We start from the raw sequence: 20,497 nt of genomic DNA on the forward strand, positions 1-20,497 counted from the left end.
GCGAGGAGCCGGCCGTTTGCTGATCCCATTCTGGTCTCACATAAAGCTGGTTGGTGTCACAGTTAGCAGAACCCAGTAATGCTATAATTCTCAAGTAGTCCTTGATTGAACACTCTATAAATGACATAGTAAAAGTAAGAAGTGAACTCTTTATAGTTCATGATTAATAAAATCAGCTAGGTTATGCCCATGGAAAACTGACCAAGGTAAAAACATGGAAAAGGAAAGATATTTGAATTAGATTATGCAAAGGCACAAAAAACACATGATTTTGAAGAAATGTAACATATACAACTTTCTCCCAAGGTCATAGAACTGCCTCCAATTACCTGCCACCATTTGTGTGAGTTTTACAGTGAAGATTTTCTGTGCCAACCTTTGGTGGTCAAAATTCTATAGTAATTTTAGGGAATCAACTCACACCAGAAAACTGAGATAAGTAGAGAATAAGCTTTAAGTGTCCAGAGGACCCGGTCTCCCCAAGAACTTTGGAGGGTGACTGGCTTCCCATTGTTACTGGGAAAAAAAAAAACCCACCAGGATGTCTTTTCCAATTCCAGATCCAGTATGCATTAGATTTAGAAGCCCTAGGGACAGAAGGTTCCTGGCCTCCTATATTAAGAGGGAAAATTGTACTGGCTGAACAGCTAAATGTCTTATTTCAGACTCTATGAACATTCTGAAAACCCTATTGCAGCACCACAATCTGGCACCCACACCTCTTGAAATTCTGGTATCATCATAATCTCCGAAGAGATACAACATCACTACATAATTTAATTATGCAAGATTTCAGCAAGTTTACTTTCCTCTACATGATAAGTACTAGAAATTGAGATCTAAATTTGGGAGTCTTTTGACTCCAAAATTCTTTGACTCCTTTACAGGACTGGCTTTGTAGTCTGAAATATCTCTAGGACGTACAATTTAAAAATTCATTTTTTCCTTTGTTGATAAAAATGAAATAATGTCTTGTATTTAAAATACTAAACCCCCCCCCCTTTAGAAAAATCCAATAATAGGAACACCCAAAACTTTTTTCTGGTCAACAGGAACTATACATTTTCTTTCTCTAGTTCATGGGTGAGGGTAATTTTAGTTAATAGCTAATTCTGATTTTTCTGTCATTAAAAGGAACAGATGCTAAAACGTGCACACAAGAAGTTTAAATGTGTGGACAAGCTAGTTTTGAAATAAAGGTATAAAATGAACTTAAACTGTAGTTGCTTTTTGTATTTGAGCTATCTTTGTTTCTTACTGGGCTTCTCTCTCTAATAGCGGACAAATGCACTAATTTTCTCAATATGGAAAATGCCAGTACTAAAGCCAAATAAAGTCGAGTTTAAGATAATTACACTAGATTTCATCAAAGCAACTTGGCACTCATCAAAATTCAATCCCAGTTGACTGATGAGATTTCATCAGACTGCTTAAGAAGCAAGGAAATAAACAAAGTGGAGAGACAATGAAAACAATGTGACAACTGTCAAACAAAATGCCGAGCACAACATTGAACATTTCCCTAAACGCAGTGCTGAAACCACTAATTCTCATCTCTCCCCCCCCCAACACACACACAAATGTACAGGAGTAAATAACCACATACTTTGAATTTTCAATCATCTTTAATTGTGCATTCATTTGTTCCTAAGTACTAAAAGTTACATAAAAGATGAGCAATTTGAGGGCTGTATGGTTAAAAAAAATTTTGAAATATGGGTGCTTAAGAGGTCACCACCCTTGTTTGAACTCCTTTAAGCAAGTTCTTAATAAATGTAAGCTATTATAAAAGGAATGGTTCAAATTAGGCTACTACCGACGTTATAGTTCTGCAACTAGATATGCTCACATGTCATCCACCTGGTGGAAAATTTTACATAGTGGTTCCTGGGATACACAGGTCTTATGTTTCTGATAAAGTAGAAGCAAACTGGTAATGGCAAAACAGAGCACACTGCTTCAAAAAGCGCTACAGAAGGTAGCCAAATAGCTCTTAATTCAAAGCATATTTGATGACTGTATTAGGTCAATCTGTGCGCTTAGAGTTGACAATTATACCAAATGGAGGAAGATCTGCAATGCAACAGACACTTGACATTTGAGGCAGAAATTACTTTAAATTACTCGAGTTAGCAATACCACTCTCAACATGAAAATACAAGACTACTACACAAAATCTTTGCACACATGCAAGACAGAGGCTTGTGGTTTCTTTCTATAAGTTTTGACATCGGATGAAAAGAAGAAGAGAGGGAGACAGAGATGGGAGTCTACACAGTATACATCTTCCACGGATGAGCATTCGGTTGTTTTTACCATTTCATCAGAGGTTCATTTCCTTTAGAACTTTCAAGGAAGAGGAATTTCGGAAAACAGACACTTTCCATCAGCCAAAGTCCATTTTCTATTTATAAGTCCAAGGTAATAATCAAAGACTTATTACTAATTCAAGTTTCTAGTTTTGGTTATTACCTTGGATTAGACATTTGAATGACTAAGACTGTATCCATCACTAAAAGTGACTGTAGAACTGTATCACCAAACAGCAATTTTCTCCTAGGAACAAGCGAAGATAATACCTACTGAATAAAGTGTTAAAGAGGCAGCACAAGATGAAATAAAGTTGTTTGGAGCACATGATGTGCTTGTCCACTTTACACTGCATTTAACCGTATATAATTTGTATTTGCAAATGAAAAACTGTCAACTAGTTAAAGGGGGTATTTTTTTATTGGTCTATCAGAGAATCTTGCAGAGTCCAGTATAAAAGGTAGATACATTACTGAATTCAGTCCATGCTAAGTTTCATACCATATTTTGAGAGAAAACTGAAAAAATAAAAGGCCAGTCACCATAGAGGATACATATGCAATAACATGAACAATCCTACTTGCATTACCTCTGAAGAATTCCCAGGAATCACTAGGGGTTGAAAGACAAGGAGGCTATATGGGAGAAAGAGCTCTAGGTCTGACATCTAAGCAAGAACCAAGCTTATCTGCACCTTAGGTTTCAAAGGAAAACTCATGCAGAACCCCCAAAATATAAAAGAGAAAAAAAATAAAGCTACTCTCATGCAACCAGGGTGAGAGGTCAGATCCTCACCTGCCAGGCCTCCCCAAGAGCCATGAGAAAACCCATGTACCATGATATCCTGTACAGAACCTAGATTGACCACTCCTGAATCCAGGCCTATAGCCTCCATCCCTTCTATAAATCCTCACCTCTCCTCAAGATTAAATTATTGATATATAATGGGCTTAAGAAATTGAATTTCCATAGCAAAAATGTCTTTAGGAATAGTGAAGCAATACACATTACTGAATTGGTTATACATCCAGACCCATATTCTGCACTTCAGGCTCACTACTTTCTTATGACACAGGTAGCTAGTTCACTTGTTACAATCCATGTATCATAGGCTATACCCAGGCTTTAACTTCTTTTTGAATATTCACATACCCAAGCTTGAGACTTATAAATGAATTACCACAAATAGGCAGAGACATCCTTGTCCCTGTGATAATTCTTCAGTCAGTCTCAAATTTTTCTGGCACAGGTCAATCCATGAGGCTCAATTTGGTAACCAATTCTGACTGATTCTGAAGTATTTGCTGAGTTCATTCCTTTCTCCTTATTTCTACTCCTTTTACCCCAATTGTCCCCCTTTTGCTTCCTGACACATGCATTGTTTCAAACAGATTCTCCATGTGTATATAAATTGTAACCTATTCACACATTCTATTTTTTCACACTTTCGCTCCTTCAATCTTCTCCCCTCACCCTCTACTCATTTTCACTTATTCAACTCCTCCCATGAGTCCAGGTCTGTATTCTGAAATCTCACCTCTTCAGCCACCATTAACCTGTCCTCATCATCCTGCAGACTTCATCCCTTTCAACATTTGAGGCTTACTCTGTACTGGGCCCTATGCCAATCAGGATACTCAGTAGCTGTCCCAGCCATTTTTAGAATTTAGTGTTTTGATTTTACCACCTAGATTACACTGTAAATGAGGTGAAGAGTTCAAATTTGAATATGCTGACACATCTGTTAGCTGGAATGCAAATTAACCTGTATTCCCTCTGCCTACGAAAGGCTATTGCAATCTTCTCTGTAAAGAGAATAAAAATGCCTGAAGTCAAGACAGTAGAGAAAGATGACTTTGTGAGTGGTTATGTAAAAAGTGAAGTAATAACAACAACCCACATTTTCTGATCTTTGACTCTGTGCAAGGCAAGGTATGAATGATATTATACAATCCTTCTTACAATCCTATCAACAGCAATCTGTTCTTATCCCTGTAAAACAGATGTTGACACTGAAGCTTACAGAGATTAAGTAAACTTCTCGTTTGCATACTTTTAGGTGGTTGAGAAAGATCTGAGTCCTAGTTTGTCAGAATGTGAGGAAGAGATTCAAAGATAGGTCTGAGAGCCTGGGTCACTGGGAGCTAATTATGCCTTTAAAGAGGATAGCCATTCCCAGGAGAAATAAAGTTTTGAAAGGACAGCAAGGTATGTTTCAGCTATGCTTGGTTTAACATGATGGCAGGATATCCAGGGAAGATGCCCCTTGAAGGCCAGATCTGTGGGATTAGGGCTCAAATGGAAGAGGAGTCACATCTGAACGACCGCTGAAGCCATGAGGTAGGTGGAAATCAAAAGAGAGCAAAGAGGCAAGAGTAAGACAGCCATGGGAAAAATGGAAAACAGTAGAATTAACAACAGAATTACAACAAAATGTAACAGAATAATAAAAACTCACCTATTTGCACATATGCTCATTTACTCCTCACAACAATCCTGTGACATATTATCCCCGTTTCGTACATGGCTAAGCTTTGGGAAATTAAGTAATTTGACCAATGTCATTCAACCAGTAATTGACCAAGACAAGCATGTATCAAATTTACAACTTGTTCCACTATTTTTCCATACTGTATTTTCCCAATATGCAATCACCATAGCTGAAGGAATAAAACAGAAGCTTAGATGACTATTTGTCAAAGACATCCAAGTGTGGCAGGGAGTTGGAGGGAAGGCAGGAGAAGAGTCATGAAGAGAATGGGTTAAAGGATTAGAATTAGGGGGAGCAAATATATGATACATTCCTTTCCACCCCATGCCACAAACACCACAAACTGATAACTATACAGTTTTCTTCTGAACCCAGCATTTAACACAAAATCCTTCTCAACCCAATGTTCCAGGCAGCTGCTAGTAAACAACATGATAGATAAAACCACCTTAGGTTATACAATTGAAATTGGACCTTGTAGGAACATTTTCATGTTCTGAATAATCTGAATAATATTTAATTTGTTTACTTTAAATTTTCAGAGTATTCCAGCTGGCCTAAGGGAAACCCATTAGAAGGTTAACATCATAAGCTAGGAAATAGGGAATAACACATCCAAATGTCTTGGTAAATGGCACATGGAAGTAGCAGTTAGAAAGCAAAAATAGCTCAATTAGGGTGAATGCAAAATGTGCCTAGATTTAAAAAAAATAAACTTCATTAATACAAACTGGAGAATGGCTTGGCTTAAAAAGTGGGCAGAAAAAGACAAGGGTCACAGTGGAGGAAGTGAAGGTAAAATTCTGCACTCTTTAGAAAAGCAATCATAACAGAAAAATACATAAACATGAGAACCCATAAGTATTCTCTGATAAATCTCCCAAACTCAGACTTTGCTTAATACTCTGCCCCAAATCTGGGATGTGCAGTTTATCTTCTTATTTACACCTTAACAACACAACTTCAGTCACTTCCATCTTCAGTTAGCATCTTACTAATGTACCTCCATGCTCAAAAGTCCCCTCTGGCTCCACTTTGTACAAGGCAAATGCATAATCCTGTCCTCTCTATAGAAGCACTCCACAATCAGTATGTGACTTATATTTTTGCTGTGAGCTTCTGTCACTGCTATTCACAAACTCTGAGCTCTAGCCAGGCTTTTCTGCTTACCCTCCCTTGGACACAAGAGGCACGCTTCAGTGTCTACATCTTTCCTCACAGTGTCTCTCTGTCTAAAATGATCTCCCTTTTTAAACATGTTGTCCACTCACCCCTCCTAACATAATTTAAGTTTTGCTCTTCAGAAAGTATTCCCTGGCCACGACTGCTAAAAATGATACTTTTTCCTATAATATCAGAGCCTGTGACAATACTTACATTTACAATTTCAACTTTGCTACCTCTGTTATTTTGTAAAGTGTGTTTTCTTCTTCCCTAACTAGACTATAAACTCATTTGTTTGTATCACTCCTTGTTCCCAATGTGCCCATTTCTTTAAAACACAGGTATTAATCATTTTAAATAATTTATTTGATGAACCTGCAGACATGGCAATGGGAAAATCATGGACTGCATTGGAAACTCAGCTCCAGTACTTACTACCTGAATTATATTGGGGTAGTAGGTTCAAAAGAGGAATTAGAAGGCATCTTACAATGTATTTTAATAAAGTCAATTTAACTCAGTAAGCATTTCCTCAAAATCCATGTGGTTTTATCATATCAAATAGTTTTGACAGATTAAAATAATCGAAGGCCAGCCTTGGAAAAGAAACTAAAATCACAAGATTATTTAAAATATTAGTATAGGGCTTGAGATAATCACCAGAAATAATTTTGCATCTAAACATGCAACTCCTGATCTTACTTAAGAACCTCTTCCTATATAGGAAAGACATCATGCTTTTTGACAAGTTCAAAGGGCAACTGACCCTCAATACAAATACACATTATCTAGATTCTCCAGATGCCTTGAAGTTCTAAATGTTTTCAGTACTCACAGAAAGAACCTACTGGATGATTCCACTCAAATATAACAGGCAAGTCACAAAGTATTGATTCCATTTTGCCTGGACCTCTATGGGGTCACATTTCACGATTATGCCTTCAGCTTTCATTGAGGGATAAACACTCCCAAGCTGCCTTCTGCCTTCCAGAAACACATGTTTGTGATAAGAATGTTGTTGACGACATTGTCCACCATATTACTCATTGTTCTGGATGTGATTTCTCATTTGAGAAATATGTTTAGTGTTTGTCTCCTTATGAAACTAGAATATTCACTGTGAGAATTAGCAATTTCCTCAATTCAATGATGTAGGTCCCACCCCTCCCACACACACATACACACACTTTAACGTGTCTGAAGTTGGAATTAGTATTCATATACATGTGTGTTGTGTATATATGTGTATATGTATCTGCATATTCATATATACATGCATGTGTACATATGGATGTGTATATATGTGTTATGTGTATATACACACATACATATGTGATTTTCCCCCCAAATTTAATTATTTTAATAACCCAAATTATTTTAATTATTTTAATAACCCAAAAGCGGTTATTAAATTGATCTTGTATTTTATAATTAATCATTTATTTTAAATTAAGATAGAACCATATCCACTTTTTCCCTTTCCTGGTAGGAAACCCAAGGCCAAATTTTTGGCTTAACCAACACATATTTGTATAGTCTATTTTCTTTGTCAGTCCTAAGCTCTTATTCTAATTTAAGTTGTTCCTAGTTCTGATCTTTTAAGTTTGTTTTGTTTTATTTAAGCATGTTATCAAATATCTTTTTACGTTATATGATTATAAGTTTTCATTAAAACCTGTAAGTAATGGGCAAGATATAAGGACATAGCATCGATTATTAAATGTCTTTTGACTATACAAATTCCAATATTTCACTCCTCGTTTCCAAAGGCCTCAAATACAAGAAAAGAATACCAACACATAGAAATATTGAGTCCAAGTATTGTATACACAGATCAATTGTAAAGCAAAATATACTGTCTTTTTTTTTTTTTTTTTTTGCTTGAGGAAGATTGTCGCTGAGCTAACATCCATGCAAATCTTCCTCTATTTCGTATGTGGGACACCACCACAGCATGGCTTAATGAGTGATGTGTAGCTCTGGGCTTAGCACCAAAACCAGCGAACCTCAGGCTACCAAAGTGGAGCCTGCGAACTTCACCACTATGCCACTGGGCTGGCCCCTACTGCGTTCACATTTTTAGTTTAAATTGTTATAACATTTGACACCTGAAGCTTTTTGCCTCTCTGTTGCACAATGTAATTTTATCTTCTTAACCACTTCCGTATGATGACATGAATCATGCTGGGATTTTAGTAAAACTCTTTCATTATTTCCATTAAAATGTTTTCTTTCTGCCCCCTGATCCTGGAGGATATCCACAAGTACAACTCTAGGTCAATCCAGTAGCCGGAGAAGTATTTACAGGAAATCTCAATGAGCAAACCTCCTGTGCTCTTTTTATCAACACCATTGAAAGATCCCAGAGAGGTGTCTGATGAGGAAAATAAGTTGTTCTAAGAAACCATTAGGGGATTTATACTTGAGACTCTCTTATCTTATAAGGAAAAAGAAGTCCCCTGTAAGAAGAGAAAAAAAAACTCTACCACTGACACCATATGTGTCCTATTAAAGTTGTTTTTATTTTAGAGTGTTGTAAAAATTGTTTTATATATTTTACATTAAGATCAGAGTAGCTTACTGCTGTGTAAAATTCATAAAAGAAAGGCCCCTTTGGAATTTTCCTGTCCTTGCCTTGTTACACATAGAACATCGGGCCTTCGAAGGCATATGTAGTTGAGAAATCCTTTTTTACAAGAACCCATAAAAGAGACTAGAACATGTTGCTCCAGACTATAATTAAATGGGGCTAGTAGAGATTCCAGATGGGAAGCTGTAGAGAGTGGCACAAAGGTGTGGCTTCTTTCACTTGCTGGCTCCCTGGCCCTTTTGACAAGCAAGGCTGGCACCAGGACAGGCTCAAAATGAAACTGGGAGAAGAGGTTGTCTTCCATCTCCTCCCTCAGCCTCTGTTTAATGGGCGTTTTGCACGCCCTTAGATTTCTTTGTCTAAGTCTGAGACTGTGCTTTTTTTTGCCGTCTCTGAACTTTTCATGATCTCCCATGCACGCCACATTGCAGCCCAGTTTTCTGCTCCTCCATTTCCTCAGACCCTTATCCTCTGAAATGTGAGAATTAGCAACCCTCAAAGAAATCATTGCTTAAAATCCAAAACCAAAAAAGCCTACCACCAACAGGTGCCAGTGTTTACCCCCTTACATACTTTCCAGAAAACCAGTAGAAGAATAAAGTAGCGCGGGGTACAATGATAGTGGGGATATTTCCAAGACACTGCTAAGATCACTGAAGGAGGAATTTCGGACATTCTAGCTCCTGAAAGAATTGTTTGGGGCAGGTGGATATTTGTTAAACATCAGTTTTATATGATAATTAAATATTAATATTTAAAATGTGGCTGCTTATGTGTGATTATGCCAGTTTACAATCACTATAAAATAAATATAATTAGCTGCCATGTCTCCAGAATACCTGGGAAATAGTACAATTTGCTTAAAGCAACTAACACAAATCACTGATTTTAAAAGAAATATAATAAGGTATTCAGCACAGCAAACAGAGGAGCAACAAGAATTCCTTTTTCGATGCTCTCTTCTTCATACAAAAATTTCAATACCTACATTCCTGACAATTCTGAAAGTTTCAAAAGAAAATAGGTTTCCTCTCTCTTCCAAACTACCCTTGAGGTTGGCATGTATAAAACAGACCACATAAATTGCAACTCAAATGTAAACAAAATGTAGAGAAATAAAGAACACATGTCTAAAGCATATTTTTTTGACCCTGTCCTACTGAAAATGTGCTTATTTCCTGCTCTCAATTTAATCCATCACAATCTACAACCATCTTTAGTCATATTTTCTAATACCTAGTCCACATGTTGCTGTCAGTTTATATACAGAAAACAAAGATTAGAGAGATTTTATTACTATTGCCTTTTAAAAAGATGTTTACAGAGACTCAGGTTCTAAGTTGCTAAATAATATTTTCTTTTATTTCCTACCAAGTTAAAAGTCACTTTAAAAAAAAAAAGGAGATAATCGTCAAGTAATGTCTTTTAGAGGAGTAAGTTATTTCAAATTGAAATAGTACGCAGTAGTCGATTCCATATTTAGATTTTAGCAGAGTCCTAAGCAAATACAACTAGGGCTTCAAGAATTGCACCATATTGTTACTAATAACTGAGGTATGGTAAGTTAAGGCAGCCACGAGCAGGAAACACAGAAAGCTATCTTAGCATATATCAAAACATTGCCTAAATTACTTTAACAGTCTGATTGTTTAAATGTATCAGAAAGAAAAAAGCCATACTGGACACAGAGCCACTAGATGTGGGGGTGGGATTCAGACCCCAGTGCTTCTTTGCAGGCCAGGGAGCAAGGGGACAGAGAAGTGCTGGATGTGGCTCAACACAGGCTGCCTCAACCGGAGGGCGACTTTGAAAGATTAAGAATGAAGAGAACATTCTTGAGGTCCCACATTTTTCCCCCCAACAAACTAAGGACCAATGACAGTAAAACTAAAGAACAGGTCTTTGTAGGGGCAGCTGAATCAAAGCAAAGCCAGCGGCTCAACACTTTGGCATTTATGAAAGACCTCTGTGGTATGTTTCACTAGCTATTTAAAGCTGGAAGATGTTGGGAACGGGTGGTGATGGCAGGGTGTCACGTTTTTAAAAAGCATTTGTAGAGCAAAAGTAAAATGATGCATTGGGTAAACAGAGAAATAGTTTCAAGTTGGCTACTTCGATGTTGGACAACCATGGCTTTATCTTCGATTTTTATTACAAGGAACAAGGAAAAGGCCTAGAAAAACTTGGGTTTCCAAGGCAGCAAGACATTGGTCCTGTCTTGGCTCTGCCACTAGAAACATGCTATGTATCACCTTGGACCAGCCAGAGCCTCCCTGGATCTCAGTTCCTTCCTCTTCCCTAATAAACAGTGAAAGAATCAAGGATATTATTAAACATAGCCATTAAGTCAAAAGCCAAAAAATTTTCCCTTAGGTCTTCAAAAGATCTTCACTCAGATTTCTCATCAAATGTTACTCTCTCAATTTCCCTGAACCCTACAGGAAATAGTACACTCCTGATCCAATCTTTCACCAGCTCCTTCTCCTGCTTTATTTTTCTTTGCAGCCCCATCTCCACATGAAATTACGCATTCACCCACCTATTTCTTTATTGCCATATCCCCACTAGGAAAAGCTCTGTAAGGACTCTCTGAGCATTATCATGCCTAAACCAATGATTGGTACATAGTGGTGCTCAATAAATATCTGATTAATCAATTAAAATAAGTTGTCATAGGACTTTACAAAATAATGAGGAATCTCATACAGATGGGACAGAATATTTCAGGTTGAGGTTATGTTGGCCAATCCCATGAAAGAGAAGATTACAGCCACCTCCAAATGACATTTTCCTCTGTACATAAACATCATCCAACTTTGTGCCTCTGAAACCATGATTTTGTTCTTCCATTTGTCGTTTAAATATGATCACAGCATGCTTATATTTTTCTATTCATACATTGCCTAATGTACAACATGGTCCAGACTTGAAATTCCTTCCATTTAAAGCTGCATGTTGTATATTAATAAATTTTCTCCAACAGGATGAACTCTACTAATTAGCATGCTCAAGATGGGAACAAAGGGAAGTGATATCTGCAATAAGTACAGTCTATTTTTAAGTAGTCCATTCTTTTTTCCCCTTGTTTTCTCCACTCGTTCAATTTTTTTTTTCTCTCACTCATCCATCTTTCTTTTTTTTCCCCACGGTCTTTTATGATTCTCTCTTCTCTTTCGCCATCCTCCTGCTGTCTTGGTAACTAAAAATCACAAGTCATATACAGATTTAAAGAGAGTCTTGCTTAGTCTTTGAGGGTTGTAAGGGAGTGGGAGGAGGGGAGAGAGGAGATAGGGAGGACGAGGGTGAAAGTTGCCAGAAGTGACAGACTTGGCAAATGCACAGCTCAGCTATTAGAAAAGTGTTCAATTCTTTCGTTGTGAAGCAACACTCTTGGGCTTAACAAGTTTCTTCCTTACCCTTCACATGACAACCACAGAACTTGCCCATATCTTTTAGCAATCAGTCTTAGAATCATCAGATTTTAGAACTGGACTGGATTTCAGAGATGACCTACCCCAATACCCTCAATTTACAAATGAGAAAATAGAGGCCAAGAGAGGTTAAGTGACTTGCCAAGGGTCACAGAATTAATGAGTTGACAGGGCGCAGAGACCCGATCTCCTGACCACCAGACCAGAATCCTGAAGACTCCGAATCAAAAAAGCCCAAGAAACTCTACAGGTTATGTCACCGGGAATCTAATCAAAAAGAAAAGTTTAGGAATGAACACGGAGTAACTTCAAGTGTAAATCAACCCACAACTTGAGTTATTTCCAGATATTCTTTCACTTTTAAAAAGCAAATAAGTATATGATAATTAAGGAGAAAATAGGCTAAAGCATTACACTGATGTGCTTTTTTTCTTAAATCTCAGTCATTTATTTTCTCATTATTAATAGTTTTCAGTGTAATATCTTCTACACTTAGTGACTATTCCATTTCACTGACCTCTAACTTACGCTTTCCCGTAATGGAAAGCAGCTGATCGTAATGTGCCAGTGCTTTAGTGTGAAGGAGGTTACGGCTGCGTTTGTGTGCAATCAGGTTAAGACTGGCTGCAACGGGAGAAAAATCCATACACATGTTGAAAAGATCTGGAAAATGCCTATATTCCCAACCTGATTACGACTTACATTTTTGCATGGTTTGTCAAAGCAGATCACTGAAATCAAGTCAAGATGTAAAATAGGATAAAGTGGTTTTCTTCTCCATTCTTCCATTAATCGCCGTGACCTATGGAAGAAAGGAAACTTTCCCTCTCTTACCTGAGGCAAGGTGGGATACTCCACTGGAAGTTATGCCAATTTTTGCAAATTGGTCCTCAAGTTCCAAAATTAATTTCCTAGTTTTCATTTCTTATGTTTGTAAATAGAAGTTATTTTATTGCAGAGTAATTTTGCATTTCTATCAACAATTCTATTTCAATTCTGTTTTCTTAACACATAAAATAAAACAAATTCCAACATAGCTTTTAAACCTAGTAATTTTTTAAACTAACTTTTTATATAACTTTAAAGATTATATAAAAATTGAATTTATTCAATTGAAAATGTAGATACAGGGATTAGAGTGATAGCTGGTCTCTCCTAATAAATAATACTCAGTAAAACCTAAATATGAACTAAATCAGAGTTCATTACTGGTTCACTCGTGAAAAACAGAATATTAGCCCCTGCTACATAAGCATTTGTTCTGACGTAATTTAAATTGCTGACAGTGTCAGGTTGTATTCTATTAAGACAGTATACTGTTGTTGGAAGCATAAAAAATTAAAATTCAATAAACATTATAGGGTAACAATCTTATCTACAAAATTCCCAAGCAAGACTGGAGCTAGGTCAAAATAGTTTCAAAGGGGAGGGAAATGTGCTAGCTCTTGTTACACATAAGCGTGTTTGTTATAGGAGCATTTTCAGGTTAATTTTTGCTATTAACGTAAACCACAATTGGAGGACCGCGTTGCTGGAAGAGGAATGGGGGGGGAGGTAGTTATATAAACAATATACAACAAAGAAAGTCTTTATTTCCATTACCTGAATACATCAGGTTTGTTTTTAGGCACAAGGTTGCAGGTTAAATGCTCTCAGCTATCCAAGAAGTGGCTTATTAGTTTTGTAAGAAAATATTTTCTTATATTTTGACTGAAAAATACCCAGTTTAACTGAACAAAACCATCCTTGTTAGTGAAAAGCAGACCCAAAAAAACTTTGTTTCAAAGACCCAGCAAAAAAAAAAAGCAAAACTAATTCAAGAGGAAAAGCTGCCTTCCTAATAGTAGCATCTGAATCTGGATCTAATAGTTCTCAAAGGCTGACTGGAGTCTTCAAGTCTTAAAAGTTTTGTCTTCTTCCACGCATCACAGACATTCTCTATGAGGCAGCATAATACAGATATAAACCCATTTTAAGCAGATATATATTGTCTTTCTGGGCTCTAGCCACAAAGCTGGAAAGCTATGCACCAACAGCAAGAATGAGGCAAACAAAAGTGTTGATTATTTCATAGGGCAATTTTCCACACGCAACTTTCTCTTTCGCTTTTCTATTTGGTGCGCTAGATAAATCCCAACTTCATCTCTGGCAATTTAGCATCCGCTAGTGATAAAATAAATGGTAACAAGCGATTATGCTTTAAGAACCACAGTGACAGTGCTAAGCAGTGCATTTCGACATACTGACTCAGCCTTAACCAGCACCTGAGCTATGTACGCTTCTCCTAATTTGTAAATGGGCCTAATCCTGTTATTACAGAATAATTACTGCAAATCAGCACAATTACTACAAAGACATGAATAAACACACACATACCAGTAGCTGTTTTCTACAAATTATTATCAAAACAAAGAGAACCGGGTAATTGTGGTAACATTAAGACAACATTTATTCTTCCCAGTGTTTGGGCAAGTTTATTTTAAGTTGTCATCTTCAACTAGTAACGATACAGATGATTTTACAGATTCCATAAACCTTTCTAATCTAAACTCTTCTCAACTGAAAGTTGGCGCTTCCCTCAGAGCAACATCTGCAAAGGCCTGATTTCACAAGAACTGCTTTTATAGTACATTAGCAAAAAAAAAAAAAATCCGGCACACACACAATGCGTTTAGAAATCTCATTTTAGAAAGCTCATTTTGTAATGTACTCTTCTAAATTATTTTCAAGGTATCATGAAAGTAAATGAAACATTCACTTTACATTCTTCACAATTTAAGCATTCATCCCTAAGTAAGTACAATGTGGAACTTTACTCTCTCACCAATGTTATTATCAAGTTTCCTTTGTGGATACATACTCCCTATTGGGAGGGAAGTTGGTTTAGGAGGAGCAGAATTCAGACAACACCCAGCCCACGATAGTGATTATTCAAACTCACCTCCTGGACAATGCCTCATGGCCATCTTACATCTTCTGGACTCAGCGATGGTTGGACATGGTATCGTGTCTTTTGCAGGCTTTTTAACTATTTGCCGTGTTCTGGTTTCCAGACCCCATTTAAATCCACATGTGCGATTATTTCTGCTACAAGTTCCCCATTCACTCCAATGACCAACTTCACATCCTTCTAACAAAGATAAACAAAAAAATACAAACACAGATAACAATTTGGCATCCACTTGCTCCACTGTCATCCAATTTATACAGCAGTGTTTCTCCACTCCCCTTACCTTCAGACACCAAAAATTAAGTTGTACAGCCCACAAAGACCTATATTTGCCTTTCAGGAACTTTAATTCTTTGGGCCATAGGGTTACTTCCATCTACAACAAACAATTGTCAAGTAAGTAATTTAAAAACTATTACTTTCTATTTGTCTTAGTTCATTTTTTGAAGGGATGTTACTGGTCCATTCTAAAGACACTGAAATACATAACCTTTAAAGATTCAACAGCTAAAACCTATGGTAGAAGATTATTTTCATACCATGACAGAAGACAAAATTTTACAGGTTAATTCTGAATGCCCCCACTGAAATTCACGAGTGTGTTAGTTTTATTCTGGAAGTAAGTACTTCGTGAACAGGATAGGGAGTTTGTTCCCCGTTTTCTGATTATCTCAATTCTTTCAATAGGAAACCACAGTATTTCTTATTCCCTAAATTGGTGCTATACATTATCATAGTTTGAAAAGTAAACAAACTGGTCAGGTATTTGAAAATGGGTGTTTTTCCTAGATTTATAAAGACTTTTAGCATTCCCTTTTGTAAGTTCATATAATGGAAAAGTAGGCTACCCTTCAACCCCCTTGTGGGGGGTGGGTGCAGCATGGAGGGAATAAAAGAATAAAAATATGCAAAGCTAAACATCTTCATCAAATTCACCATTAAAAAGCCCCTTCACACTAGCAGATGAGGACCCAGGCCCAGAGTGCACACACAATCAATATTTTAGCATTCCAGATCTCTGCAGGCTTCATGGTTACTCTTAGATTTTTCATAGCTATTTAAGATTTTTATTAAGGGGAATGCATAGAACTCTATTTGTAATTTGTTTATATTTAAGGGTTTCATAAGTGCTTCCACTGAACATTTGTAATGGGTGTGGGTTCTGCCTCTCAAAAGCAAATTCAACATTCTGAATATGATCTTCCAGTGACTTTCTTATTTTTTTTAATAATGTCACCTGCATGAAAGTATTAACTCACATGTAAATAGGAGCATAAGTACACATTTCTTCAAAAACCTCTGAATTAAATGTGTTCTCTGCAAGCTTTCAAATATATAATTACTTCAGCAATATTTCTGCAGGAAAAAAGTTCAATTTTCTTTTAAATCTCCATTTTAAGGAGATAGAAAGTTTCATTTATAATACATAGCTCTGTTGTACATCATATCAGATGTATAACATGTCAAATGCAATTCAGGGATCGGGGTGGGAGCAGTGAAGATGCCATTACACCTAAGATTAATTCAGACATTCGTCAAAATGTAAGTCCTGACATCTCTACCTTTTCATCAGTGGTATAAAAATACCAAAGTGTTTTTCAAACACTCAAAAAATGTAAAATTTATAAAATATGCACTCCTAATTATTATTCACAAACAGTAAATATGTATATGTTAAATCATGCATTCTAGATATCTAAATTTAATAAAAGTAAAATTGTTTTAAAGCACTTTGCAACATTCAGCCAATCATCAATAAGATATGTTTGGCACAAAAAATTTCTTTCCAATTGATTTTTTTAAAACAAATGACTAAGCAAGAATCTCTATAATTAATATACATAACAAAAGTGATAAGATAGTTAACCACATGGTACCAACTGAAAATTTTTTTCCTCAACAAAAATGTTTTTCTCTAACAGTAACTAATAATTTAAGATAATTTAGAAATGGATGTATTACACGGATAACAGAAACATCATCATCACCATCTAAAAAGTTTCACCTAGCAAACGTACGACTAGGAAATTTTGTAGCACAATGTAATGAGACTACTCAACATCATGATGCCTAAGAATTCAGAAAGTCAGCAAAGAACTTAAATAATTTTCAGTTCTAATTAACAACAAGAGAACCAATTTGTTTTTAGGTTGAATATATCCAGCATGTTTTCAAAAAACAGGTGAAAGTTCAAAAAAAAAGTTGAAGTTTGAAAGTTACATGAAAAACTACTCACCCACACATTCCATGGTTTCATCTAATGGTGCAAAACCATCTGGACATTCATCAAAGCAACGGCCTCTATGCAAATAAAAGCCTACTTTGCACTTGGTACAAAAGTCTTTGCTAAAGCAAGAATCACAGTTTTCTATTCTGCATCCTAAAAACAATTTTAAAGAGAAAAAGAAAATTTCAGTCAAAGCAGCTTACTTGTTTTGCAAATAAAACTTTCACAAACTCACTGGTTAGTTCAATCGAAATTCAAGTGGTCAGAGAAATATGTGGTCAACTCATTTGTTTCCTAATATTAGCCATCTCATTCTAAATAACTCCTACTGCTTCCAACAGCTCACCACATCAATAGGCTAAGAAAAAAATTGCAGCCCAAGGCCCTGGGCAGCTTGAGACCCTTCCGAAATTTTTGCAACTCCAAATGGAATTAAAACAAAGAATTAAAAAGAAAAAGAAAATATCCCCACTACAAATTACATCGCTGCTGGGACTGAAGTCTGTTCTGCCCTTCAAAAGACTTACAATGATAAACACAATGGGAATACTCCAACCAGTGTCTTCTGCTTCAGGACAGAAAAATAAAATTCTGTTTAATACTAGCCAAGGCCGGCATTTACTAATCAGAAGGTATCATAACTCGGAAGGGTAGTTTTTAGGTCATTTTTTTGAAAACCTTCAATGTTCCAAAACCTTTACATGCATCTCCATTTAGTTTTCAGAACAATCCTACAAGATGGGCAGCAGTATCCCTATTTTTCAAATAAGGAATTTGAGACTAAGAGACATTGAGTCAAATAGCTAGTAGAGGCTGAGCTGGTTCTTAAAGCCCCCAAAACTAATTGCCTTCTAAATCTGTTCTCTTCTCTCTATAATGCACTAACTGAGTTTCGCTAGGAGCAGTTTGTGAAACAGAGTGCTGTCAGGTCTGCTAGGTCTGAGTTTGAATCCCAGCTCTGCGACTCTGGACAATGACATGCCTCTCTGAGCCTCTTTTTCCGTCAGTATAAAACAGGGATGTCGCTGACTTTACAAGGCTCTTGTGAGGATTTATAACAATACATGTAAATCAACACTGCCCATAATAGGTAGTCTGCACAGAGAGGCAACAGTAGATTAGAAACATGTATTTTTCCCCTAAACCACACACATTACAATAAGGTGTAAAAAGATGCAATAACTTAGAGGCTTGTATTCTAGGTCAGATTCCCTGGTTAGTCAGTAACATCTGTGTCAGAGATAATTGGCTTGCACAGGTGAAAATAAATTTACTCTACACTACTCTTCCAGGAGAAAAAAGGAGAGAAGTTTGGAGGATTGGTTAACTGAAAGGTCAGGTTTTCAACACATTACAGTGCATTATTACTTGTAACAGGTTTAACTGATGGCAATTAACAGCATGTAAAGCTCTATGAAAACTCCATGGCATCACTTTCATTCAACAAGCCTCTGAGTGCCAGCACTGTATTTGGTGCTTCAATGATGCAGAAGAGCTTTAAAACTGATAGTTCTTGCAAGCAAAGAGATAATAGAAGAGAAAATGAAACCAAAACATGAAATCACTGAATATTAAAATTTTGCAAATTGAGCAAATAAAGCCAGAAAGTAGAATTTAAAGGCTAAAAAAATTGTTAAATAGATTACATTATAAATAATAAGTTTCTAGACCTATAAAGAGAAAATGGTAACTCTTCGCCTTTCAGTTTTGAGTCTAAACAGAACTTCATATATTACATGACCACCATGAAACAGCTAAGTCAACTTCTAAAATGTTACCAAATTTACAGTTGGAAAGCCGACTAAGTGTGAGTGAAAGTCCATAGTCAAATTACACTATAGCTCTCTTGGGGGAGGATGGTGGGCACAGAAGAAGTTTATCACTCCATAAAAGGTTCATTTGTAGTCTTAAGACTATAAATGCTGTAAACCATATTTTAATAAAACACTGGTCTATAGCCGGTCAGTAGTTTCTTAATCATGGTCAAAATACATGGCTGTCATGTCCACAAATTGTGGGTTTTCTTGCTACATTTTTTTCAAAAGCAAGCAGCCCATCCTGTTAGCAGAATTATCTTCCAAGAAATAATGATAAACATTCCAGAGAATAAAACAGAACTAAAGGGTGGAGAGAACAAAGCATTTATATTTAAATTTAAAAAGACTACACACTCCATAAATCAGCTGTTATCTACAAGGTCTGATTTTTCTTTAAAACATAGCCTGCACCAATCAGCTTTTTGACAAAAAGTTATAGCAATAAGCATTTGGAAATAATTTTACAACATCCTTCGCTGATCTTTATTGTTACTTGTAGCTCTCTCTCCTCATTTCGTTCCATGCTCCTAATACCAGTTCACAGAACGTGAAATTTCTGAAATACCTAACATTCTCTGTAAAATCCCTTAGGACTTCTTCAGGCATAAATCCTGCTAGAAGAAAGCTTAATTATTTATCCTCAAATTTAAGAATAAAAATCTGATGCATTCAAATTGTAAAATACTACAACCACGAAAACCCATGAGGTGAATTATAAGCAATGACTGAGAATGAGCTCTAAGACTTATCATTATATGAAAAAGGCAAGTCACAGGATGTAGAGAATACGATGCAATAAAACTACATATGTACGTGTGTGGATATGAGCAGCTGAGAGAAGTTAGTTTGGGAAGGGGGGTGGTGGAATTTTGAAATGTTAAAAATTACGTATTTCTGAATCATATGAATCTTTTATAATTGTAATGCATTTATGTATTAAAAGTAAAATAGAAAGTTATTTCAATATACATTGGTGACCCACTTAAATTTACAGAAAATACCACTATATTAACATTCCAAAATAAACTCTTTTAACAGGCAAAAATGAATAAAAGAATATTCTATCCCAAATTTTTTCAGATTGGGTGCATGAAATTATACCCCTTATACGATAATGCTGAACCTGCCTGAGCCTTCCAAATACACAATCATTTGGCCATCTCTTGCCAGTATCCTTTGTTTTCATCTGTTCAGCGGTGCTTTCTCTTCGTTCAAATCATTAGGGGAAAAACCTAAACCTTTTTTATTCAATAGAGCTTTCAAACAAATCTTTGATTGGTGCCAAGCCCTAACACCATCTGAAGCTCCTCTGACCTTCCTGATCTCAGCCACTCTTTGCCGCAACATAAAACCAATGCAGGCGGCCCGTAGGCTCAGCAGCCTGAACTGACACAACTCATCTAATCACAAACACCTGAGAACCGAATGCTTTTTCAAGCTAGCAACCGCAGAAACCACCTCCCCTGCAAATCTGCATCTTGACATGCTTTAGCATCTGAAAATCTTTCCTCACTGGC

The 20,497-nt window shown here is 36.4% G+C and overlaps 1 protein-coding gene across 2 annotated transcripts in view; it reads right to left on the minus strand.

The window, feature by feature from the left end:
- RSPO2 (R-spondin 2) overlaps positions 1-20,497 on the minus strand; it is a 147,348-nt gene that overhangs the window by 35,071 nt on the left and 91,780 nt on the right. For both annotated transcript variants that reach the window (XM_044781135.2, XM_044781136.2), the window contains exons 3-4: positions 17,173-17,316; positions 14,928-15,116 (exon numbers count right to left, since the gene is read on the minus strand). In XM_044781135.2, the coding sequence (XP_044637070.1) occupies positions 14,928-15,116; positions 17,173-17,316 (333 nt within the window). The remainder of the gene's footprint in view (positions 1-14,927; positions 15,117-17,172; positions 17,317-20,497) is intronic.

Source organism: Equus asinus, chromosome 12, assembly GCF_041296235.1.
Source record: "Equus asinus isolate D_3611 breed Donkey chromosome 12, EquAss-T2T_v2, whole genome shotgun sequence".
Taxonomy (NCBI): domain Eukaryota; kingdom Metazoa; phylum Chordata; class Mammalia; order Perissodactyla; family Equidae; genus Equus; species Equus asinus.